The 27,897-nt window shown below is 40.2% G+C and overlaps 1 protein-coding gene across 1 annotated transcript in view; it reads left to right on the top strand.

The window, feature by feature from the left end:
* The window catches only part of LOC121314758 (retinoic acid receptor beta-like), a 218,895-nt gene that overhangs the window by 79,750 nt on the left and 111,248 nt on the right, over nt 1–27,897 (top strand). Inside the window, exon 2 of the mRNA XM_041248407.1 lies at nt 16,377–16,851. Coding sequence (XP_041104341.1) covers nt 16,671–16,851 — 181 coding nt within the window. The 5' untranslated portion in view covers nt 16,377–16,670. The remainder of the gene's footprint in view (nt 1–16,376; nt 16,852–27,897) is intronic.

The raw sequence follows: 27,897 nt of genomic DNA, 5'->3' as shown, positions 1-27,897 counted from the left end.
CAGTAGTGGAACGATCTACCCATGGATATCAGGACTGTTCAGTCCCTGACCACCTTCTGGGGCCTCCGCAAGACCCACCTGTTCACAACATACTGGATTATAAGGCACCCATTTGTACCAATACTTGCATCAGCTTTTACTTGCACTGAATTGCTCCATACCTTGCCACATTCAACTACTGCTCTTAACTGTAACTACTTATTATCTTGTATTTGATTTTACTCTTATAGGTAACCGTAGTCACAGTTTTTGTAATTGCTCTTAGACATCTTATTCAGCATTCATTTTATAACTGAATAAATATTAGGCCTATTACATGGTTATCTTTACTAATATATTTACTTTTTTGCTGCAAGAGGAGCTGCGGCTTTCTCCGGGAGACAAGACGCTTCAGCTTCGCTTAAGCCCTGCTCTGGCAGCCGACCCTGGGGCGAGCCCATTACGTCTTCCCTTTTCCTAATTAATAAACTGCTAATTAAAATGATCCACGAGTGGGAATGGTGCTTTTTTTGTTGTTTTTTGTAAAAAAAATATAGCGTTGATTACATGGTGCTAAATAAATAAATCTAAAGTAGAAATCATCCTGTTAACGAACAACTGCATAAAGCCCATAAAATTCTTAAAAACTCTGGCGCACTCTGCTGGAAAAAGAAAGTATTGATTTTACTCTTGAAGCTGCCCCAAGCGATAACCGCGGTATACCATGAGCTACACCGAGAACTCACTGTATAGTTTTTCTTAGTTAACCCAATCCTAATTTTGCAGCACAGCTTTCTACACCATGGTATCTCTCATTCAAAAAAATATGTGACAACACACCTCTGTGACAGCAAGAACGCCAAACCCTGTGTTTACAGTCATTATGTCTTGGCTGTAGTTTAGATGATTAAATTCCACACAGAGCAGGGAAATAACATTGGTTTAAAGTACTGCTGTAGAGTTAGATTGAATATGAACGTTTTCCTTAAATAAATAAAAGCAATCTCCCCACAATGCTGTTGGGAATCTACAATATCCAGCCTGTTATCTGTTTTTTTGGAGTCGGTCAGTAAAAGATCGAATTATCAGCCCACCAGCTACCTGGAGACAACAACACTTTTTAAATATATGATCGATTCTCTGTGGTCTTACATGTTTAAAACACATATTTAGCTGTTGAAACAAAGACATGGACATGGTCAAAACATGAGGGTACATGATGACCAGGGTTGACCCTCTGCGTTAGGCAGATAAAGCTGTTCTTCATTTCAATTATACATCGAGTCTTAAGCTCAGAATGAACTACAGTAAGTCTAACACTTATAGCTGAGTATAGTTGCATTGCCCTAGTTTGCTAGTTGTACTTGTAGGCCAGATGAAACAGTCGTGTTTTGTGTTGAAATGATACCTTGTTCCATTATTCATACTGGACATTTGAAACAGTCTGTTGCTGGGATTCCATAATGTGCAAAAAGAAAAGTGTATTTTATATTAGAGGGAGGTGGCATGGAAAACAGTAAATTGTAATATGAATTTTTTTATTTAAAAATAAATAATGTTGAAAATTGATTTAGTAATTGATTCTGGATGATGAATTTGAGTTTAACCTCCCCAAGCCCAACTGCCTGGTGCCTTACTTTGATTAATTACACTTGAAAGCAAACAGCCAATATGTTCCTGTCATACAGTAATATTGACCTTTCAGGCTCACATTTCCCAAGGTTGTGTTCATTATTACATTTTTTCTCATTCCTAAATACTCCGGTGAAGTTTTCCATCACTAGACAAGGTGTGACATCAGTCAAGCATGACAGGAGATTTCATTACATTCTTCTAGAAGCCTCTGTGCGCAAAACAAGGATCGGGCTACCGTCGCCTTTCTCAATATTTTATTAATCTTAAACGTCACACATGCCAGTCCCTGTATATGCTTTTTATATTCCACAGTTATTATTTCAAAGTTTATGCTATGAACCTGTTGAATCGGGCTTGTTTCTTTTGTAGTATGACACCACATATAAAACTGTGGTGAAGAATAAAAAAAAAAAAAAAAAAAGAATTATAGTGGAACTATAGACTTACTTATATTAAAAACCATATACGAGATATTCAGAAGTAATCGGAAGATTTTGCAAATGTATGCAACTTTGATGTATATCTACTTACATTGCAAAGTCTGTAAAATGTCAGACAATGTGTTTATATCACAAGGCTGCAGAAAGGAACACATTTAAAAGAATCTAAACTGGACATTAACCCTTTGTGGTCCGGACCAGGTCCGACATTGCAATTTTCCATGTCCAGTCTGAAGTTGGAACCCTGCCCGACATCATCTAAAATGACGTCAAGCACAGGTCTTTAGTAGTTTTTTCTCCGGAAAAAGCAGAGAAAACCTTTCAATGGCTGGGTGAGACCGATAGGGCAAATTAAGCCGAAAAACGGGGGGGGGGGGGGGGATCTGAGCAATACACATAACCCCTGCACCACAGAGATAATACGGACACAAACAAAGGAGATAGCTGCTTCCGCATCCAGTGCTCAAAGAATATCACAGACATTTGCAGAGCTTTTTGAGATGTTATAGTAATAAAATAATGACTTGGATCAAGTTATTGAGGAGTGTGGTGATAAAACAAATGATCAGTAGGAGATTTGTCAGTATGCATAAAGTCTAAAAAGAGGTATGTGAAAAATACAGCGAACAAGGAGTGGGGCTTAGCTGGAGATGCAGTACTGATGTCCTTTTGCTATACAGGGTCATTTGAACTTGTTTTACTCTGAAAATATATTTGAAACAGTGCCTGTAAAATAAACAGCGCGTGTGAAAATAAATTGGACCCGACATGCCTGACAAGCACTGAATAAATGGACAGCTAAGGGTTAATCGCAATTTAGACAACTTGAAAAGCATAGAAATGTAATTTCACTAAGGAGGACATTATAATGATAGCTGAAAAAACTAAAAATAAGATTGGGTGCTAAACAATGTGAAAACTATTATAAACTGTACCACACAATAGTGATCATAATGAGCTTTCATATTTTTTAATGCATTAAAATGAATCCAGACCAAGACAGAGCTGTCTGGACGGGGCACTAAATCAATGAAAAACATAAAATTAAACTACACTATTAAGAAGTATGAACTTATATATTCATAATGCTTCATAATGTATAGAGGTTGAGTAATTATGTGGTATAGTTTTCAAGACATTTCACACTGTTTTAGTGTCCTGCACGAGCAGTTTTGTCTTTGCTTGGCTTTCACCCCCTCCCCAGATCATGTGAATGCTGTTTCAACTGTTCCACCGGAAATAAAGGCCATTTAAAAAAAAAAAAGACATTCTGATTTGAAATTTGAGTTAAACAAAAACTTCTCAGATTTGAAAATCTGCCAAATCCATTAGTGGGGGACCTGCCTGAGAGCCGATGACTTGAGCACAGAAAGGGTGTCCCAACAATTCCCTAGAGGTTGGGAGCTCTCTGGGCACAGCTAAACCATCAGTGTCACCAACATCTGCTTTTACTATAGGCTTACCAGTATGTGAAACTGAGAGCTTACCTGGAACATCAGTATCCTTTGTTGGCGCAGGTTTTAAATTTCACTCCCAACTATAACTTTTTCTCAAGGCAGAATTGAAAACCCTGTAACTGTCCTTGCGAAACTCACATCTCTTTTGAATATCTGACCCCATTTTTTTGTTAATTCATTTATGATCTACCAGCAAACATGCCTATTTTAATCTGAATAAAATAATCAGTTTGGTATCTGGCCTTATTTTTGCAATCGGAACTTACCCAGGGTTTTGTTTTCTTTTAAACACTACTGTCTAAAAAAATCTTTCTCCTCACATTGTCTTTTTCACTTATCAAAGGTTCATGTCCAGTTTATAAGTTTTGAAAGATCATCCAATGCGATTGGGTCTGTCTCATAAAATTAAATCAAGTTCAAATCGTTATTGCCAGGCAGTTAACAACGTATAACGGTATAAGTCTTTTTATAAGGTCTTGACTTTCTGGAATCTTGCAAGAAAAACTACTTACAGTATGATTATGTTATGATTGTGTGTTATGGATGCATTGATTGTATGTTTTGGGCTATTTCTATACTAACCGATAAATATGCTATATATATATATAGATCTATATATATATCTATATATATATATATATATATATATATATATATATATATATATAAGCTTTTTTTTGTTTGTTTGTTTTGTCACATCACCACAGTATACAATATCTAAAAAAGTAAAATAATGGTTACTTCTTTGTGGGTAGTTAACAGGCAGGAATTTACAACAAAAAACATTGTTTACAGTTCCTGCCTTTTTTATATCCCACTGAAACAAAAATAATGATTTTTGTTCAAGTCTTATTGTTGTTTTCTAGCAGTTTGACCCAAATCGATAATATTTATTATACCACTTGTGTTGCTTCATAACTTATTAGTTAATCTAATGAAAGAGGGGAAAAACCACTGACTATCTCATTAAAATTGTTTGCAAACATGTATAATTTGTATGACCTGGATCCCTTTAGCACTTGTTCCTTCTTTCTTCTCCAACTATGAGAACCGTGGCAGCTGTTAGGTTACAGTTAATCTAACAGCTTCATGCAAAATAAACCAAAGAAGATTCATTTACATAAATACTTGTGGTATAAAAAGAATATTTGATTCCAGACTATTAGATACGGCAGTTAGCAAATTCATTTTGTCATCACTGGCATACCCTTATAACATTTGTTGCACGTCGTAGGGTATTTGCGCTGACATCACTTGTTAGATAAATATCACACCTAATAGCCTTGAATCGGATATACTATACTCAGCCACTCACACTAGATTTGATACAAATTAGAGACAATGTCTACAAATTGTGAGCCTGCTTCCTGACATCATCGTTTGTTTCCAAAGATTGCACAGTTGTGGGTTTTAAAATCGTAACTCTCTTAATAGACACATTTTGCTTGAAGCGGTATTTCTACTTTTGGAATGGAATTTATCTGAAATAAGAAGACTTACTTTGTCATAGTCTTGTGAAGTGAAGAATCATAATTGTTTTGGAAGATTCTGCATCTAACATATGACACGTTGATTTAATGAAAGCAATTGCAATACAGCGTGTCATCACTACCAAACGGTGAATACAACAACTCATCTATATGGGGCTTGCCATTTATATTTATAAACCTGTTCACACTCCCTGTGAACCTTTGTATGCTCGAAAGGGAGCTGACAAGTATGATGGACTTATGGACCAACCAAGACTTTGTGAGAGGAATCAGGAATCACTGATGTTTCTGATTACAGTTTGGGGATGTGGGATGTTGATGTGAAGTTTCTCCACCAGGTGGAATGCATAGCCTGATATCAACTAAAAATCTACTGGAATGCACATGAGTGATTAATACGCAAATATGAGGAGGTCAAAGGTTAACCTGCAGACACTGTTCAAGCACACAAGAATACTTGAACTATTTATTCTTCAATTGCTTTGAAGTTGTAGTTGCTACAGAATTGCTGTTTATTAAGTTTGTATTTGAAAACAAAATGATACATGAATCCAGATTATAGCAACATAATTTAGATTATAGCAGTGGTTCCACTTGTGATCCGTGAGTAAACTCCAGGTGGTTCGCAAACAACTCCCAAATTCCGGTTATGAAGTTATTGTAAAGACCCATTTCTACAAAATCACACGTTGTGCTGCTACTCTTACTAAACAACACAGCAAACAGCTTCAACCAGGTAATATATAATTAGAAGATGATATGTATGTAGTCTGTATTTTTCCCATGTATCTTTTTTTTATTATTATTACGGGAGTGTTCAATATATATTATAGCTCTCTTTGATGCAATATCAAGCATTAACTTCAAAGCGGCCATTAACTGAAACAGCTTTCTAAAGTGAAACAAATACTAACCAAATAACAATAATTTATGAAGGCACATATGTCTTGTCAAAATTACAGACTTCTATTTTTTAGCCAATTTATTTTAATGTAATTGAACTTTTTTCTAGTCTGTGCTCATTCTACTGCTTGTTTTTGCAGTAAAAAAAAAAAAAAAAAAAAAAAAATTACATAATGTAAAAGCAGCACATCACACATCACAGCCCATAAGTGGTAAGTAACATCTTATACACTCTCCAATCAAATTGCTTCCCCCCACCTCGTCTTTGTATTCCAATGTTTTTTATTTGTACATCGAGCGAAATTGGCGAATAATAAATTGCGTTAGAAATGGATAGATTCATTTGCTACACGGGGCAACGGTTGCGGGGACCAGCATGTATTTACATTTACTGGATCCCTGGATGATCCAAAGCCCCAGTGCATTAATATTTGTCTGGAGGTTTTGTAAAACAAAACTTAAATCTGCAAAATGGAGAAGCCAATTATCTGCAAAGCATTCAGAATGTGAAAATGTTAAACAAAAGAAACAGAAACTTTTCCATCAGCAACTTTCAATGCGCACAATGACAACATTCCCTGTTGACCTGGTAGCGAAGATGCAAGCCCAGGAATGTCATTAAGATAGATATGTTATATAAATACTTTACTTTCTACATGTACTTCTACATATAGACGTAAAAAAATATGTTTAAAAATGCGGTTGTGAAAAAATACATGGCAAGTGGTCCGTGGGAAAAATCCAAACACCAAGGTGATCCCTACGCTGAAAAAAGGTTGGGAACCACTTGGTTATAGTGATCTTAATTACATTTTTCATAAACATTATAACTGTCGTAATTTGTTGGCATTTGCTATGCGAAATAAACACAGTGAGATAGTATTATTTTGTAGTGTGCTATTATATTATGTGCTATAACATTATAACATTATTTTGCTTTTAAAGTGCAGTCGGGGGAGCATGCTGTCTGACTGCAAGTGTTTTATTCCATGTGTGACTGAAGTGTGAGTTTTACTGTGTTTTTCAGTATTCACTATTAAAGACAGTGCAGATGTGCCAGCCTGTTTCCTGTTTCCTTCCATTGTGCACTTGCAGTTCTATATGAACCAATCGGATGGGCTGGACAATAAGTGGATGTCCTTTTCTTGCTCAGGAATGCGGAGGAACATTTATGCTATGAGGTTATATTTGCTTTTCATTTTGTCTGTGAGTCATGGAACTTATTGATTAGGGATCCGTCTAATACCGTACATGATATGTTTTTCAAGTGGCAAAATTAGCTTCCTAGTGAACTGTTAGATGAGCTTGACACATTCATTCTAAACTGCCACTTCCATCAGCCAACTGCTCTCTAAAGTTTCTGTCTAATTCATTATCTAAATAGAGGGAGGCTTCAACAAAGGAACCCTGATTAAAGGGCATTGTTGTCAGGTTAGTTCATGTCATTATAAAATGGTCAGTAAAACAAGTATGTCAGTAGCAGACATCCCCACCACGACTGTAAATTCAAAATTAAATCTCTCAGTATGATTAAGCTGATGAATATGTATACATGCCAACTGTCCCTACATGTTGGGACAGTCCCGATTTCCTAGCAAATGTCCCGCATCCCATTATATTTATCCTTGGAAATTCTTTACAGCTCTAGGGCGTTCACTCTCGTGGTTGTGCTTTTTTTTCTCTCTCTTTCTGCTGCTGTACTGCCTGGCAGATATTGTGTTAACATGACCAGATCTCAGTTTACTGACACATGTCATATCCAGTCATATTGCAGAAGTGCATTGTTTCCTCACTGTTACTGCAATGGGATTTGATGTGTATGATTTAGAGTCAAATATGGGAGCCAATGGAAAGTGAGTTAGATATGCCCTTCATACAATATTTGTTGGTCAGTTCTGAAATATATATGGGCAGCTGGCTCTAATTTACAATGGTCATGCCAACTGCCAAAAACAAGTCAAACAATTAAATTAAACAATTACACAATTTGCATTAAGATGGCAGCCTCTTGCAGACACCCTCACCAAGATGGCATAGATGTTCCTTAAACCCCCAGGATCCTAAAGCCTCCAAATTAAGGTTCCAGCCTTGTGATGAGATATATATATATATATCTATATCATATAATATATATATATATATATATATATATATATATATATATATTGTGGCTGACCCAAGGGTAGGATGATTGAGGGGAAGTATAGGAGAGCAGAGGTTTTAAGGGGATTGTGTCCAACAACGAAATGGCTGACCCAAAATTGAGTACAATCCACAAAATGGCCACTCGTAGGGACTCCACTACCCAGAAGCCTCAGTGGGATGGCAGGGTGTGGTCAATGCACCTGTTAGGAGCACATGGGTGTGACTCACCTATTTAAAAAGAGTCTGACTCTCAGCTCAGGTTGGTGAGTGTGGAGTTGGCGTGGAGTAAGGTAGGAGAGCCGTGTAGATATATTGAGAAAACTACTGATAGCTTTGTATGACTCTGGACTGTTTTGAGAACACTATTGCCTGTACTGACCCACCTGTATGAGAACCTGAACTGTGTACCGGACTTTTGCTTTGTCCCAGCGACCCTGTGTATTGAACATAGGGAAATTAACAAACAGGTACTGTCCTGTTTTACCACCATTACTGTCTCCGAACAAGTGTCTTGTCTACTAAACAGATCTGTGTACAAGTTTTACTCAGACGGGTACTACTTTGTTACTATATATATCTGTTTCTCATGCATTTAAATGAGGATTTTTTCCACTTATCTGTACACCCTACTCCACACTGTTAAGTGGGTGTTACAAAGACGGCTGCAGTGGGTGACGTCTGACCAAAATAAAGAGATGAAACAAAAAGGACTAACACTTAAACAAACAGTGGACTAACAGACAAACAAACCCAGTGAGTCAAAACAATTATTTACTTTTGTTTTTTCTTTCCCCTCTCCACACCTGTTCTCTACTCACTGAACACACAACCTCGAGTGAGTGAAAACATGCTGCTTTTATGCAGTTGTACCAAGATTCAATTGCTAATCAGTCATTCAATTGGAGTCTCAGTACAACTGCAGGTGAATTAATAAAGTGTAATTCCCCATGCTCACATATTATTACATTTTACCAGCACGTGAAGTGCTGTGCAATCCTTGTGCCTAAAGATACGCTTTAAACAACTCGTTTTCCACAGACCCATTTATATCCCGTGTACCAATGACTATACACCAACATTAACACACAACACGTAACATACAACACAGAAATACACAGGGGCAGGATAATATTGCCACATATTCCCCCTACCCATCCCCCCACCCCCCCCCCCCCCCTTGTGCGTAGCACACATGGCTTCAATGGCCACCTCCCCCCTTAAAATCCCAAAAGACCAGTTCAAAGTCTTGGGCCAGGAAGGGAGACTTCACCGGGCCCATGGCTGAAAATGTTGTCAGCTCCCCTGCCAGTAGTGGCATGGCTGACAGCATGGCGGTTCACTCCCGCAGCGGAGAAGCTGCACTGTCCCGTTGCACCCCTGGCAGCGGAAAAACTGCCATGGGCAATGTTGACAGCAGACCTGCTGACAGCTTCCAGGCTGACTCATTCAGCCGAGACAGTCCTGCCAGCGGAAATGCTGCCGAAGAAGGTGGTCTCCAGACCTCTCCCCCCTTCTTCATAGCCGGCAGCTCCCTCTGGTGGGACTCCGGCCACACTGACCCCTGCGGCCAAGTCAAGTATAAGTCAGGTAAAAGAGTTTCCACACCTTCCTGACTCAAAGAAACTGCTAAACCTTCTAGGAGAGGGAGAGGGGACAGCAGAGCTAACAGCTCAATACATGTCTGCCTGCCATAGCCTGAGCGACAGTAAGTAGACACTCTGTACCGGTTCTGTTTGTTGTTTAAGGGGGGTGGAGGGTTCTGTTTATTATTCTGGTTTATTTGTTTTATTTAATTTGCCTTGGGGGTATCTGTATGTATTTTGTCTATTTATATATATATATATATATATATATATATATATATATATATATTATATATATATATATATATATATATATATATAGTGTATTTTCAGTTCATGAAAAGTAAAATGAAAATATCCAAAAACAAAAACATTTCCCTTATCGAAATAGTAATAGAAACTGAAAAATGTTTTAAAAAAATAAACTTGAAAAATGCATATTCTGTTGTATCATTTCAAGAAAATTCTATATAAATAACTTAATTTAAATAAAGTCAGCCTGTTGGGTCCTGCAAATGAAAATAACATCTAGTAAAGCAACAACAACAAAAAAGTGATTGGAGTAAAAATGCATTTATTCTGCACAGTAGAGTTAGTGCAGGCTGTGTTCTGCTCTTTTTGTGGCCTTGACTATGATAATCTTGGCTGCCAGCTGCTATAGCCTGGGGCACACATGAGCAGTGCAGCATCGCATGGGGAAAAGCAGTATTTTGCGCATATCACTCACCTTTTGTTTCTATATCGTAACGGAAAAGTATCGTAGCTGCACAATTTTAGAAATGCAAAAAAAAAAGGAAATGGCGGTGTGATTTGCCACTAGACACACTAGTTTCAATTCTGATGTGGAGTAGCATTGTTAATATTGTAACAACCTTGGGTCTGCTTTAATACAGAGTCCTGGAATGTTCTTTGACCCAGAGCCAAACTAGTTACAACCAGTAGGTGTTGAGTGAAGTCAGAGACAGGAGAATTGCCACCAATACTATTGTAACAAAAAATGGGTGTTGAAATGTTAAATGTTAATGGTGGCTGGTGTACCCATGGTGTGGCTTGGATGGGTGGATAAACAGAGAAGTGATGACATTGGCAGAGAGAGAGAGAGAGAGAGAGAGGAGAACAAGAAAGAGAGATTGAAGAAGAGCCAAGGAGAGTTAAAGAGAAGAGGGACTACAGGGCAAAGAAAACTACTAAACAAGACTATACTTAGTGTGGTGTAGCGCACGTCCTACAATGTGCTGTAGTATGAGGTATTTCTATCGTTTTCACAGTCTGAGTAGCACTACACTGCTCAACTGTAGCTGTACCACTTGCTTACAAAGAAGCACTCTTTGCTTGCTGAGTGTAGTCCCTGCTATAATAAATTGCTGCGTTCAAACTCCTGCAATAGCTGTGAGAGCCTGCCTTCATATTCCACTCAACGCTACTGTGTGTTTCATTGTTTGCATGTCATTATGGTGGGCTCTTATTGAGACTCCAGTATTTGCAGAAGCCTTTGGCTGTGTCTCCTGAATCAGCAATTATCCAACCTAAAAAAAGGAACACTTGACCTAGCTATTTACTTTCAGTGTTTGTAAAATTGCTTATTTTCAAATACAATGGAAACTGAAAAATATCAGCAAATTTTAATGGGTACTTTCTTTTGTTTACTGTTAACAAGTAGCTTTCTAATATATTAAATATTTCCTTTTTAAAGGTTCAATATTATTATTATATTTAGGGTTGCTATCTTTCTATGCTTTTTCTCCTGACATTTTCTTCCACTTTAAGAATTTGATTGATCCCTGCTAGCCATTTAGTAGTAAATTTTGTTACATTTACGTTTTGCTGTGAGCAGAATGAAGAAACTGCATGCATATGAGGGTGCAACATTTTAATAAGGGATTCACCTAGAATTTAAAAATGAATGAATGCAGGAGAAACTTTAATACAATCACTATTCATAGCTGTATTAACATTATTACTGACCAGTCACGTATTAAAATGTTGCACTCTCATTTGAGATTTCTTCGTTCTACTTTTAATGAGAAAGTAAAGACTTGGACGATTTAAAACCCCATAAATTAAAGTGATTTTAATATTATTACAATATACATTTTAATACGGTCTGGTCTCACTAGTAACATCTTATAACAGTGCTTTAATCTGCGATCATAATCTATCTGCTTACAAGAAAGACAATTAACTTTGTTTAAAGGCACTTTTGCATTACTGTAATAAATAACGTATTGCTAGTTGGGTTTGCCTATACAAAATCTAGATAAACTGGCCAAAGACAAATTAATACACTGCAAGTCTCACATATTAAACAGTGTTTTTGAAAGGCCCAAAACAAAACCCACCCAAAATGATCAGCTGTCCTTGCCTGTGTGTACTTTTACTATGACTCTGATTTGAAGTGTTATGTTAATCGTGTTGAGTCAATCATGGCAGCTTGACTCTTATTATAATGAGTGTTTGTGTATATTTATCTGTATGACTGCAGTCCACCACACACACACCCTCCTCCTAAGGGTGTCCCGCTGACCAGAGTCCAAACGTTGACAAGTATGAATAGTATGAATACGACATATATCAACACCATTTACAGGAAAGTGTAGAATAAGAATTAGCAATTAAATGAATAATCACAATTTGATAAGGCAAGTTTGTTGTGTTAAATTTAAATTACCATCTGCACATTTCTTATGGTGCAATTGTGGCTCCATTTGTAGAAGCATTGCCATTTGTAGTGCAAGTTTAGTCATGTGAGCATGGTTTGAAAACAGCTTGCGGCACATTGCTGATCTGGGTGCCCATAGGGAGACTTGCATTGGCCTTTGTTCTCCCACAGGGTTAGGGAGGCAAATCTGGGGATAGTTTGCTTTCAGCAATTCAATTGGTCAGGCACCCGATGAGTCCAAGTAGGAACTTATAGCATTCAGTAGATTGGTGGCATCAATTTCTAAGGCCTGGCAATTGGCTTGACAGCAGGAACTGAGGTTGCCTGTAGATCTTGACGCAACAGAATGGAAATTGATTTAAAAATCAATTCTCTTCTTAGACTCCTGGATGTCCACAACAATTGCACAACTGAATATTGTTGTACGAAGGCTGTTAGTACTGCATGCTCTGTGTCCCTTACATCTGCTCAGCGCTCTTCCCATCACCCTCAGTTAGAGCAGTGGCTATGCCCTCACCCCAAGGCTCTGTGCCAAAGGAGAGTGGATGATGCACCCAGGAAAGTAGCCCAGACAGAAAGCTATCCTCACAGTCTTCCTTATCCTCCTATGCCTCTCTTTCTCCTCGAAGAAGAATCGTTGCTCTTCCAAGCAATCGGCAGATTTGTAGCAACTGGAAAAGCTTTGGGCAGCAGTTTCCCAACAAGAAACTGTTCTCACAAAATTACTGCGGGAATGTTCAGCGTCACCTGCCCCGCCTGTCCCCTTGGGGTCCCAGGGGGGTAGAAGCACAGATTGGCCACAGAAGGCTATACTGTCCATCGCCGCATCCTGAGGAGCTGGGTGAACAGGAGCTGGCGTTCCTGTCTGAAGACATGGAGTCTGACAGAGCACCCCCTGCAGTTAAGCTTTCCCTGTCAGAGGAGCTTCTGCCACCTATCAAGAGTGCCACTGCAATTTTGCAAGTTCCCTGGCTTACTGAAGGTGAAACAAGGCAGTGCATCTTTGATGATGAGTCTACCATCTCTTCCATGTCACCCCATTGCACCCGGATTTTCTTTTTGAAATCCAGTCTTCATGGTATCACCCAGCAACAGCTCCTGTTTTTTCCCGGTCGATGGATACCCTATATAGGGTACATGACGCGGAGAAGCTGGGTCTTGCTCATTTTCCACCGGTGGAGCCTTATATTGCCACCTAATTTAGCATTCCTGTCCAAGGACGTTACCTGCACAAACAAGCAGTGCTAGGTGATCCTCAAGCGTGTTTATTCAGCAAAAGTGGGCTATTTGCATGAGGAAGGGTTCTACTCCAGGTACTTCCTAGTGCTCAAGAGGGATGGTGGCTTCAGAGCGATCCTGAACCTTAGACAGGTCAAACTGTGTCTGAGTCGAAGGTGGTTCAAAATGTAACTGATGCTACAGCTGTTGAAGTCAATCAGGCCAGGCAACTGGTTTAACACGGTTGACCTCAAAGATGCCCCCATGAAACCTTCTCTAAAGGAAAGTTCTCAGTTATCCGAGATGATGAGCCTCATTTGGGAACAGTTCAGAAGAGCAGAGATAGATCTCTTTGCCTCCCAGAAATCAACCCACTGTCCCCACTGGTTCTCCATAATAGGAGGCGGGAACCCACTGGCAGTGGCAGAGGCAACTGTTATATGCCTTTCCACCACTCACCCTGCTCCCGCTGTGTCTGGAGAAAATCAGGCAGGAAAGGTCTATCTGGCAGCCATTTTGGATTGACATGTCAAAATTGACTCAGTCTCCCAGGAGCTCACTTCCTGGTGAGACAATTTTTGAAATGAAGGACATTGTTACTTGCTGGAGGCTAAATGTGGTGATTAATGCACTTATGAAGCCTCCATTTGAGCCCATGAGTTCCGCTGAGCTGAAATGTTTTGCTTGCTATCACCTCCACAAAGCTTACGCTCTCTACCAATCCTGCCTTCTTGCCAAAGACAGTCTCAGCATTCTATTTCAACCAGTCTATAGAATTGGAGGCTTTTCATTCACCTCCTCCAGTCTGACAGAGAGCAACAGCTCCATATACTCTACTGCGTTGACAGGACAAAAAGTTGGCAGTAGTCCCATGGTGAAGCCCTGTCTAAGCAGCAACTGTCCAAGTGGACAGCAGGCACAGACTGCCTATGAGCTGGCCAACTTACCCCCTCCAGAAAAGCTCACTCCCCATTTCACCAGGGACATGGCAACTTCGTGGGCTTTATTCCAGGGTGCATCTTTCAAGGACATTTGCATTACAGCAGAGTGGGCTACTCCCCATACCTATACTAGGTTCTACAGACCTGGATCCTCAAAGCCTGGTTTTGGAACTAGAGTGTAAGGGCGGCTTCCCAGTCGACCCCTACAACACAGGCATAGAGGTGGGTTTCTTCCTCAATATTTTTTCACCCTAGCTACTTGTTATTGGGATTCAGTATGGTAACACACAAGGCAGCCTCTTGGCTTAGCCTTCTAGCATTCTGGTTGTGCAGCAATCTTGCCATTGTAATGGCTTTGGTATACTCACTAATGGTTATATTTCGTACTTGAAAGGGAATGTTAGGTTATTGTCTTAACCCTGGTTCGCTGAAATAGAAATGTAACTATTAACAACAAAATTACTCTGAAATCTGTGAGCGCAGTACTTTTATGTCCTTGGAGGCAGGCCATGACTGTGTCACAGGCTCTGTGAGCAGCTTTGGTATATCTTCTTCAGGTTTTGGGGTATTTAGGAAGTAAATACCCAACGGTAATGGTTACATTTGTATTTCAGGGAACCAGGGTTATGATAATAACCTAACATTATGCATCATGTCGCCTATTAAAATAAATGTATGGCCCACCAAAGGTTTTTGTGGATTTGGTGGTCCTCTACTGCCTTAAAGTTGTCCATCTACAACATGAATTTAAGCTCATAAAAGATACATTTTTTCTGATTCATCTAGGAATACTGGTTTGTAAGAAAACAAGACTTGATGAACAGTAAGTTGATTATAATTTTGTTCAAGTTGAACTTTATACATTTAAACTTGGTAACAGTCATTTCCATTGCTGCATTAATACTTACAGTTTAGATAAGTTTTTAGCAAATGCAAATGTAATAAACTTAACAATTTCAGTTTCAAACACATCATTATTATTGTTTAGAATAAAGAGTAGGGGTGAGGTTTGCTTTTTCTATCTATGCACAATTACAAGTTACCAATGTGGATTCCCACTTATACAAATAGAATAAGTCAATTACAAATGACTAGTTTACAAAGAAATGTATTTTTGCAATATATATGTGAAGATAACAGCCACACAGATGCAATGCTGTTATTTCCTAACGGTTTTTTCTTTTTTTTTTAAACTGACACCTGCTGTTTCCACCTAGGAAGGAGAGTTGCTTGTTTTCAATAGGGTTGTATGTTGGAGAGAAAAATAAACTCATTCTCTGGAATAAAATGTCTGGAGCTAGTCAAACTAGTGAAATGAAAACCTTAGCTGCTTCCCCTCATGGATGTGTGAAAACTTAAAAATTAATCTTCTCCATAAGGGTAACTGTGTGAGAGATGACGATGACACACTGGATAATTGAGAAGTCGTATGAAAACATTGCTTTTACTTGTATTGAAGAACAGATGCAATGATTTACTGAGGTCTCAATTAACATAGTGGGAATACATTAGCAATGTTTGAAAGTGTTAATAGCTTTAATTTACATTCTCATATATATATATATATATTGTGATGCTTACAATCACTCTGAGCGGTTCGTATTACAAAAAGTCATTTGAAACTACCTACACTTTAATCTGTATTACATTTGTATTGGTATCAATTGAAAGTTCACCACTGACTCAACACACAGTGTTCTACGTGGATAAATTTAAGGACCCTCATTGTTTTCAGTCCTATCAATATTCTATCTGATTAAGTTGATCCAAACAAGTATTTTAATAATGCCATTGTGTTCTGGTGAAGCTCTAAAAGAAAATGTCTCTGAATCATTTGGAATGTTGTTAGCCTTCATAGTTTCAGTTTTCTAGCCACCTGGCTAACATAATAACATACAGAACATGTTTTTTTACTTTATTTTTCAGATGGCAGAGGATTATTGTGAAATAAGACAAAAAATAAGAAGCTGAAGTGCCACTTTTCTTAACAGCCTGCAGAGATCAAGAGATGCACATCAGCTTTTAAACAAAGACTCTGAAATACATGACAGACATGGAACAATAAATACCACGTCAAAATCAACGGGCAGTCTCATTTCTTGTCAATGTGTAGTCTGGATGATTCACTGCTGCCTCTGCCCCTCTTGCAGTTCAAGATTGTAGCTTGCAGGCATGAAGGAGTGATTTAGAGGCACCGCACCATCCTTGGTCCTGGGAAGTATGAAGATGACAGCCAGGAGTCAGTCCTGCCCCATTCCTATGGATGGCCAAATGAACAGATACCCTGCAGGCTCTTATCCTTTCCTTTTCCCTTCAGTGATTAGCAGACTCCCTCTTCCTCCTCTCCACAGGCTGCAGAGCCACCCACCAGCCAGTGGATGCAGCACCCCATCTCCTGCCAGTAAGTTCAGTTTGTATTTATTTCAATGATGTATGCCAGGTTGGTTTTAAGGCAGTGTGCCTGTTTTAATGCTGAGGATGCATTTGGTAGGTGGAGGATGAGCAACACTAGAGTGATGGGCAACACTACAGACTATTATGCTGATGGTGGGGGAGGTAGGGAAGCATACTAGTGTTGCAATGTGCACTGCAGTCCATTAGTGAAGCATTGCACATTAAAGCCTGTTCAACATTGATGTATCCACACCTCACTTCTCTTCAAGCAGCCTTGAGGAGCTTTTTCAGAAGCATTTTGGTAAATATGATCTAAGCAGAAACAACAATTGAAAGTCATACAGAACACACATACTGTATACAGTAGTTAAGACATTAAATATTAGGAATACTTAGATGATACAAAGTAGGAAATCATAAAGTCTTGGTGGTAGTACTTGAGTAGCGTGGCCATAGAAAGAGAAGCAAAAAAGAGAAGCTTACAAAATGCATACATTAGGAAGTTAAGCAGGTAAGAAATTAAATATTAGAAACGCATCTCTTTTAAGATGGACGCTCAAGGAAAGTTTCCATCATCAAGATCAGATTGAAATAGTAGAATTACAGTATATCTCTTGGGAGATAATGCAGATAATGCAAACCTGCATTTTGAGGCTATTTTATTATATAGATGTAAGACTGGGCTAGGTAGCCTTACTAAAACAAGATGCCTTTTAACTAACAGAAATTAAACTAGTAACAGGTATATTCCTTTCCTTTTAGAACAGTATCCACACGTTAATTTGTATAGTGGATCTGTGCTGTTTTATTTTATTATTGTGTAGCCCTCTTATTCTTCGGTTTTGACTTTAAGGTAAAATAAAAACAACCTAAGTTTGTTTTATTGCAGGTTTTCAACAACAGTTTGATTTAGATTTCCTCTTTGTCTCCCAACAGTCAAACAAGTGAGGGCTTTCCAAATCTTCATAATCAAAACAAAGGCCCTCCCAATTAGTATTATGACATTACACACCAAACTATGCTATTACTTCATAGTAAATGCAGTTTAACTCAGATTGCATTCTAAGTACACATAGACACTTTGATGGGACATTTACACCACAACCCACATTTTCGTTTGCATTTTCTTTTTAACTATTTTCAATAATAATACAACATTAATGCAACTAATATACATCACAAATGTTTATAAATAGGTTTCAGCTGAAATTAGTAATGGATTGCGTTTTAACAAAGATTTGATCAGTTATAGGGGGAGAATAATGAGACCTGACTTACTTTCATAATCAAAACAAAGGTCCTAACCCTTTGCCTAGAACAGAGGGTACCTCATTGTAGCTGGAAGGTATGACAGTTTCCCCAGGGGTCAACAAATCAACACAACATCCCCTGGTGATAGATTCAGGAATCTATCCTCCATGCTACATACACTTTGATTTATAACGGACATTGCAGAAAACAAATCAATAATTTGTCTAGAAATCTAACTCCCATGTTATATCCACTTTGATTTTATGAAGTGGGAAAGAATGTGGTGCAGCAATGACCCATTGATAAGAATTTGAAGCAGTTTCAAATTTTCTGCAAATATGAAAGGGTCACATAAGTAAACAATAGGGACATACGTGATACTGGAACATCAAGTGACTGCATTTCTAATAACAAATTATAAGGATAAATTGAGGCTATATAATTTAATTATTAACAATAAATAAACATTAATACAGTACATTTAATGAAAATGTTCAACGTGGTTGTAATGAAAGTATTTTTGTTAGCTTTCTCCTTACACTTTTTTTTCATTATGTAGTAATATATGAAAGAGTAGATAGAATGCACTTTTGCACGTGGGTAGAAGATTTCAGGGTAATGAAAGGATACACACAAAGTGATTTACGGGTGCAAAACCCCCATAATACTGCCATAAATCGTGTTTAGCAGCCATTAAGTTTGATTTTACCACCGGCTAAAAATGCTGCATATGTAGAGAATGGTGTTCACATGGTGTTCTGTACCCGCTATCAAATTTGTACTTTGCCATCATTAATCCATTAAAATGATATTGAAATGCATTCAAATGAAGAAAAGAGCATGGAATTCGGCGGGATCTGGGTACTAAGCGGGTGCAAACATTATAATATGATGTAAGGATTTTGCCTTGCACTTAGGCAATTGCTGACCCTCCAAAAACTATACACCTCTTCTACAAGGTGCAAACCATTGTAGAAGCGAGTAACTAAGAGCTGTATAAAAGCACACACCTGCAGAGACCTGTCAGTGGCCTCAGGATGGCTGCTGATTTGGCGACACTTGGCTCTTGTTGAGGAGAGGCAGGAACACATTTGGAGGAGAAAGGCAAGATGAAGAAGACCCTACATATTCAAACCCAGGGTCACTTTTTGGGATGCCAGAATATGCGGTGCTAAAGCGTTATCGTTTCACTCCGCAGGTCATCCTAGACCTAATAGCTAAATTGAGGGATGAGCGATAATGTGAAAGTGAAGGATGAGCTACAATGTGCAAGTGCTGTGTTCTCTGCACTACTTAGCCTCTGGTTCCTTTCAGACCACACATGGAATGTCTGGAAGGATAGCCCAATCCACCTTTTCCAGCTCGCTAGGCACATTTCTGGATGTCATGCTAAAAAGGACAGGCCAATACAATTTCCTAAGGATACTAGCATAACTGATGTTAGCTGAGGCTTTTCAAAACAACTTTGTTTCATGCTGAGTGACCTCAGCCGCAAAGAAACTTTCTCAGAAAATGTTTCTTTTCTTTTCCGTGCACCAAGAGGACTTTGCTGCCTTTCCTCTGACTTATTTTTAGTTTGTATTTTCATGCTCCACAAAAGTGACTATTGCTCTCTGTACTCTTAACTTTTCACAAGCGGCAAAATAGATTGATACGCTTATTGAGACCCTCATTACCATAATTGCGGATCATTATTTGTGCGTGTTGAGTAATTTGCATTGCTCTTAAGCTTACATAGGACGCAGTGCAAAATAATTGCATGGCCGCAATGCAATTAGAATTTTGCATCCGCAATAATTTGCCCTGCACTTCAACCCTGTTGGTGGTCTAAAAATCTTCAGTTGTGTGTCAAAGAACATTTGCATTTCGTTATGGATAGAGGACCAAAGTACTGTAAGTTCCAGTTAGTAGGTGTGATTGTGGTAATACATGTCTGAAGATGCAATGCAGGCAGGACACATATTTAAGCAGTTGTAGCTATAAGCTAATCTGTGGTTGTTATTATCAGTAAAAAATGGCATCATGCAAAACACCCACAAACTGTATATTTGCACTGTGTAAATACCACCACTAAAATGAGTGGTATGAAAGTGGTATGAAACACTAAATGGCACCCATGTAGTGGATACCCGGTGTGCTTTGACTGCACTTACTTTGGTGTAGCACATGGCCTACAGTGTGCTTTACCTTTGTTTTACAGTCTGTGTAAAACTATGGTGCTCTGCTATTGGTGTATATATATATATATATATATATATATATATATATATATATATATATATATATATATATATATATATATATATTTTTTTTTTTTTTTTTCATTATTCAAACTATTAGACTGTACACTAGAGATGGAACCAGTGGGAGCCCCAGTTTGATATTGGAATGAAATGAGATTTACAGACTGGTTTCATGGTGCTGATGTAAATGTGGAATCATTTCTGGCGTTTGACATTAAAGATGGAACAAACAATTCATTCTGGTTTCACCAATAGAGTCTCATATAATTACATTGTGGAAGAGAAAAATATCAATCATTTTCAAGCAACAAGTGAATATTGTCCAGAATGATAATATGATAATACAATTTCAGCTGAGAAAGACATCAGTAACAACAATATAAAAATAAATCACCTGACAGACAGCATCTAGAGGCCTCTGGGTAACTACAATGTACACAAGATTATATCTTGGAAAGTTCTTGGAAAAACAACTGGTTCTTGCAGCTGACCTGACGGAGAAGCATACACTCTCTCATTGTATAAAACTGTACAGATAAAACAGCAGTGTGTTCCCACTATTATTGTTTATTATTTTTTATTGTACTCCGTCCACAGATTCGCCTGCCGTGGCTTCGGCCTGTGTGTCCCCTGGTATACGCTACGCGCTGACCAGGTGTTTGATTACACGCGGTTAGGGTAGGCACTGCTGCTTCAGCTGCCACCAGGTGCTTCGGTACCCCCTGTGCACGCTCAGCCTGTGGTACTGGCACACTTGGTGCGCACGGTGCTTGGTGCATAACGCCTTGATGCATACGGTGCTCAGTGCAGTTGATGCACACAGTACTCGTTGCCCTTGGTGTGCACAGTACCCTGATGAATACAGTACCCAGTGCACACAGTGCACAGTCCGCTTGGTTCGCATGGTGCTTGCTGCGCACGGAGCACGGTGAGCACACAGGGCTTGGTGCACTCCATGCGTTGGGATAGGAGCCCAGGCCAAGCTGGAGCCGCAGCCCTTGATGGAGGAGGAGGACACACTATCCTTTTGGCATTGATGGGGTGCACTGCAAACTTTTTGCAGATCCCCAGGGCAACACTGGCAGAGCCCCACTGGACCGTGTTTCAGACACAGGCAGTGGTTCCCACAGCCCAGCTCTTCCCACCATTCCCTGATTTTATGGAGGAGGAGCACGACTCTTGGGATCGACTGGCATCAGCAAGCTGTTTGGCTTGCTTCATTGGAGGGTGCAGAGAAGCTGGGCCTGGCAGGATTTCTCCTGGTTGACGCCACCACCGTGGACTTGGTTAAGGTCCTGCCAGTGGGTGGATTGCCTAGGGACCCTAAGTGCCCAAACCCTCTTTTGGCAGGTATCCTGAACGCATACTTGGATAGTATGCTCACAAGGACCCCACTCCCAGAGCTGGTGGCCACTGAGCTTCACCTCTTTTCAGGTACACTGCTCCAGAGCTCCGGTCTTCAAGGGCAAGCCTAGGCGGGAGTATGGAAAGCCTGGTATTGGCTCGTAGACAGCTTTGGCTATCGCCGGCAAGGGTGCCCAATGCAGATAAGGAGGCATTGCTGGACATATGCCAATACACCTGGGACGTACATTCAGCTCAGATGTGGATGAGATTTTACAGCACTCCCTGAAGGGAGCACAAAGCATCTCAGCAGGTGGCCGCTCTGCTCCTGTCTCGTGTTCCAGTGCGGGGTAGGTCTGGCCATTGGCAGGACCACCAGGCGTGAACCTTCACAAGGACGGTCCTGGTTCCAAACCGTGGTGTGTCCGCACAACAGCATTCCAGAAGGCAAACCGCCTCAGAGTAAGCTGCCCCAACCCCACCAGCCCCAGCAAGGGCCCTGAAGGCTTGTGGCCTCAAACCCATCCTTTTGTCGCACAAGAGCTGCAATACTGGTGCGCTTGCACCTCAGACACCTAGATGCTTGTTACCGTGTACAATGGTTACGCGGTGCAGTTCCATTTGGGACCGCCCCCCTTCTGATGACCCTCTTCAGGTCTCGGTACTCCAGAAGGAATTTGCCACCTTGCTGTATAAGCGAGCCATTCGTATCATAGACCCCACCTCCTGTGGACAGGGATTCTACTTGAGATATTTTCTGGTACCCAAGAAGGACGGAAGCTTTCGCCCCATCCTAGACCTGAAATTCCTTAACAAGTTCTTGAAGGAGAGGAGGTTCCAAAAGTTGACTCACTGCCAGATTCTCCAGTCAGTCCGGCTCTTTCTAGCTCCTCATATGTTTTCAAAGTGCGTGGATGCTATCCTGGCCCTCTTATGGTTGTAGGGGATCAGAATACTCAGCTGTCTCGACGACTGGCTGATTTGCACTCAGCTGCAAGAGGGAGCAGTGGTGCACACTGTGATTGTGACACAGCATCTGCAGAGGCTCAGCTTCACTATCAACAATGCAGAGTCAGTTTATACCAGTGCAGTGCCCGACGTATTTGGGGCTCTGGCTGGACTCCAGTACGTTACACGCATACCTGTCGGACGACAGATTAGCAACTATTCAGGGTTGCCTCTCCGTATTCCAACAGGGATCGAAGGTCCCCTTGGTGTGGCTCCAAAAACTGTTGGGTCTGATGGCTGCAGCTGTATCAGCCATAAATCTGGGTCTATTATGCATGCGTCTGATCCAAGCATGGCTCAATGGTTCCACTTACACTCCAAGCGCAACAGACACCATCTGTTGACAGTGTCTCACATGTGCTCCGCAGCCCTGCGATGGTGGAGGATGCCCTCTCAACTTGGGATGGGGGGTGGTCTGGGAAGGCAGAGGTGTCTGCGGCACCTGGTAAGGATACTGGATAGCCCTGCACATAAAAATGCTGGAGCTGCAGACTGTTTTCCTGGCTGTCCAGTACTTTCTCCCGGTGTTGCACAGAAAACATGTGCTGGTCCGAATGGACAACACATCCGTGTTGGTGTATGTCAACAACCAGGGTGGCCTCCGGTCCCCGGGGTTGCATTGCATCGCCTTCTGGCTCCTGACTTGGGCGCAACAGAACCTGCTGTCCCTACGGGCGACGCATCTTCCCGGGACTGCAAACTGGGCAGTGGACCTCTCATGTCAAGGGAGGGTGCACATCTGTCAGAGTGGCGACTGAATCAGTCTGTGGAATTGGAATCTTTCTATCCACCTCTGTTTGCTTTGGAGGACAATAGGAGATGGAATTTCCTCTGCCCGGTGCAGGTAATAAGGTGTTACATGGATAAGACAAGAGCTCTGTGTCATACTGAACATCTCTTTGTCTATCACTGTCTATGAACCCTAGGACAGCCCCTCTCGAAACAACAACTGTCACATTGGATTGCAGACACAGTCTGTGCCATATGGCAGTGCAGGCTTACCCCCACCTGGGAAAGTAGCTGCGCAATAGTAGTTGGCTACATCTTGGGCCCTCTTCAGAGGGGCCTCATTGTCCAATATATATATATATGTACAGTGGCTAACTGGGCTACGCCGCATACATTTTCTAGGTTCTGCTACTTGAATGTGGTAGACCCTTCTTTGCCTTCAATAGTCACGAGGATCCTTGAGGTTGCACGCTCGTAACGCTAACCTAGTGTTAAGTGGTTCTGCGACATCCCTAGCACGTTGTCTTCTCTGTCAGGGAACCAGGGTTATGGTAAGTAACCTAACGTTACTGTATTTTATGTTAACTTTTAAAAAATATGCATCTTGCCAATTCTTATGAATAAGAGTCACTATGTAGCTTCTAACATTTACAAGACTGCATCAAGCTTTTTAAATAAATATATAAATACAATTCAAATATTTACATGTTCATACTGTATTGCTATTTTATTTCTACAGTAATAAAAACAGGAATCCAGTTTCCTATCTTTAATGTAAGGTACCTTGTCACCATTACTATAGTCCATGCAGTACAATACAATAGTATACCAGTCAATGTAACAATATGAAAGACTGGAGGTGACAAAATCAACTTTGCATCCAGATTTATTTTGAGAGAAAGTCCTAGCAAGTTTGTAACTAAACACACAGCAAAAAATAACTAACTGCCATTAGAATACTGCATATGAAAAGGCTTAACTGATCTAAAGAAATGTCTTTGACTGATCACCTTGGAAACAGGATCATCTGCTTGTAAACCAGTGATGTGCTTAACTCAGTGTTTTTTGCATGATGATTAACTGGTATACAATTCCAGTATATTTTTATAATATTTTATACAAGCCTTGTATTGTTTTATTACATTATGCATTTTATTTAAAGTTAACTTACCACTGTATACATATTATATACCATGAAATATATTGTAGTTGATGCATTTTAATTTAGCATATATTGTTTTATGTAAAATAAACCTATTCTATAAACCACATCTTCCTACGTTCTTATGTTACTGCTACGATGCACCAGAAATCAATTGTAAATATTATTTATTATAAGTATAAATAAAACATCACACAAAAATACATTTGTTTATTCTATGTAGTTGGTTGCAATAGTTCTTCTATGGTCTCATTGATTACACCATGTAACAATTTTTTTTTTTTGTTGGTTCCTGGGTAGTAAGTGTTATTTCCTAATTGCTTATGCCTCAAAAGTATAGAAAATGGCTATTATTCCCCACAAACTTTGCTTTTGTGACCAGGACAGTGATATTTTGAAATGTACCTATTTTCCAGAACATTCCAGATAGATTCAGTGCTGAGTAAACTTGGAGTAACTTCTAGAACTTTCTAGAACTTTCCAGTAATATAAATAGTAATATAAATACAGGGGCCTTAAGCCCACAGGTTCAGTTTAGTTCCAGCTGCAACTAGTGGATACATATCTGCATTTTTCTGAGATGGCATCAAGAGGCTGCAAGCATCCGGCAGATGCATTTTGCTATGTCTGCGGCCAATTTATCAAGACAAGAGCGAAAAAGTACTCAGTGGAAGCATCTGCTAAGATGTGTGAGTCCTACAAGGCATATTTCGGGATGCCTATCGGGGATCAAGACAAACCCTGGGCACCTCATTTCACCTGCGAGCACTGCAAAAAAACTCTGGAAGGTAAAATGGACAATTGTTGCTCGGAATTTTATGTTATAAAATTTGTTAAAATTTTTTAAATTGAAAAGTTTTTAATTTTAAAATGTTTTACAATTTTCAATGTTATTGAAAAAATATATCATATATGAAAAATGTTGCGAGAATCTCTTACACATTAGTCATGGGTGAAATAAATGTATTTTTGTAGAATGGTACAGAGGGGAAAAGAGAGTCATGAAGTTCGCTATCCCAAGAATTTGTCGGGAACCCACTGACCACTCAAGCAACTGCTACTTCTGCATGGTGGACCCTTCCAAACGTCGGACTGGCAAGAATGCACCTGCTATCACGTATCCGGACCTTCCTTCATCCATCGCCCCGGTGCCACACTGCCATGAGCTCCCCGTACCCACTCCTCCAGAGAGAGAGCAGCCGTCTTTAGAAGAGAGCAGCAAGTCAGAGAGCAAGGAAGACATTGTAGATCCTGATGACAATTTCAGAGGTGGAGCTGAGGAGAGAAACCCATACCACCCCAACCAAAAAGACCTCAACGACTTGATTAGAGATCTTGGTCTCACCAAGTCCAATGCCGAGCTTTTGACGTCTAGGCTCAAGCAATGGAAATTGTTGGATGAAAGTGTGCAAGTCGCAGATCAGAGGAAGCGTCACCAACATTTTTCCAGCTTCTTCACCCGTCAAGATGGGCTCTGCTTCTGCCACAATGTGACCAGTCTGTTTGAGGCAATCGGAATCGCATGTAACCAGAATGAGTGGCGCCTCTTCATTGACAGCTTATCCAGGAGCCTCAAAGCCATGCTGCTCCATAATGGTAACAAGTACCTGTCTTTTCCCCTGGCTCTCTTGCTGCACCTCAAAGAGGATTACAACAGCATCAAGACCTTGCTGGACGCACTTGAAGTATGATGAGTACGGCTGGGAGGTCATAGGAGACTTCAAAATGGTGGCATTCCTGATGGGGCTCCAAGGCGGTTTTACCAAGTTTCCCTGCGGGGGACCGAGTTCTTTGTGGGGAGGAACAACGTCAAGTGTGAGCCACTGGTGGACCCCCGGAAGGTGCTGATGCCACCACTGCACATCAAATTGGGCCTTATGAAACAATTTGTCAGAGCTCTAGATAAGGAGTCGGCAGCCTTCAAGTACCTTCAAGACTTCTTCCCTAAGCTGTCTGAGGCAAAGGTCAAAGCTGGTGTCTTCGTTGGACCACAGATAAAGAAGATCCTGGAGTGCAATGAATTCCCCAAGAAGCTCACTAGTAAGGAGAAAGCAGCTTGGAACAGCTTTGTCGCAGTGGTTCGGGGCTTCCTGGGCAATCACAAGGCCGAAAACTATGTGTAGTTGGTTGAGACTCTTGTGAAGAACTACGGCACAATGGGCTGTAGGATGTCCCTCAAAGTCCATATGATGCTCATCTTGATAAATTCAAGGAGAACATGGGAGCGTACTCGGAGGAGAAAGGCGAGTGCTTCCACCAGGATATACTGGACTTTGAACGCCGCTACCAAGGACAGTATAACGAGAACATGATGGGAGACTACATTTGGGGGCTGATTCGTGAAAGTGATTTACAGTATAATTGTAAATCTTGAAAAACTACTCACTTCTAAATCTTTTGTAGTCATTTTTGTATTACTTTAGTATAAATACATGTTAATTTGGATTCATATGTTGTTTTTTTCTGACTTTATGTGAACGAAAAGACACAAATTCACCCGTTTTCTCATTGGAAATAGGTAAATTTCAAAATATCACTGTCCTGGTCACAAAAGCAAAGTTTGTGGGGAATAATAGCCATTTTCTATACTTTTGAGGCATAAGCAATTAGGAAATAACACTTACTACCCAGGAACAAAAATTGTGTTACATAGTGTTATATATTGTGTTCCACTACTAGCAGCTCTCACACGCTCTTCAGTCAGCCTGTCAGAATTATTTAAGTTTTAGTGGTGTCTGCTCTTGCTTTCATCTGGATTTGCAGCAATTCACTGGAAATGCAGCCAATTTGAAAAGCAAATCATAGATCACACGCTTCTATGTATTCTGTGCACCCCTCTTCATCATCCTCAATAATATGTGAATTGGTGCATGCTGTACTACGAAAACAAAGGTAAATTATAATAATTAAAAAAAATTGAACTTGCAAAAACAGTCTTGAATGCAGATAACTCCAACATGTTAACATCTAAATTATGTTATACAGAACACTGGCATGTGCTGAACATGCACATTAAGCAAATAGAGTACATCTCTTGCCCAAGTATTTGATTTACTTGCAATTCCCCATTCTCCCGGCCTCTGGAGGTCAATGGCCAGCCTTGTAGATGTCAGCTTGACCTCACCAGGCTCCTGTTCAATAGAGTCCACTGCAGCATGATATGGAGAAACAGTCCCTGCTGGTTTTGTCTCATATCAACAGGAGTGCCAGAGCCAATGCAAAGCATCCCTAGTGAAGACCATCGACTTTGCACAGCCAAGATGCAAACCTGGGCTCCTCTGCACATGCTGCCATGCCTCTAGCAGATGAGCATCTC

The sequence above is a fragment of the Polyodon spathula genome, chromosome 4, assembly GCF_017654505.1.
Source record: "Polyodon spathula isolate WHYD16114869_AA chromosome 4, ASM1765450v1, whole genome shotgun sequence".
Classification (NCBI taxonomy): domain Eukaryota; kingdom Metazoa; phylum Chordata; class Actinopteri; order Acipenseriformes; family Polyodontidae; genus Polyodon; species Polyodon spathula.
The sequence above is the reverse complement of the archived record's forward strand: the minus strand, read 5'-3'. Positions and strand labels throughout refer to the sequence as shown.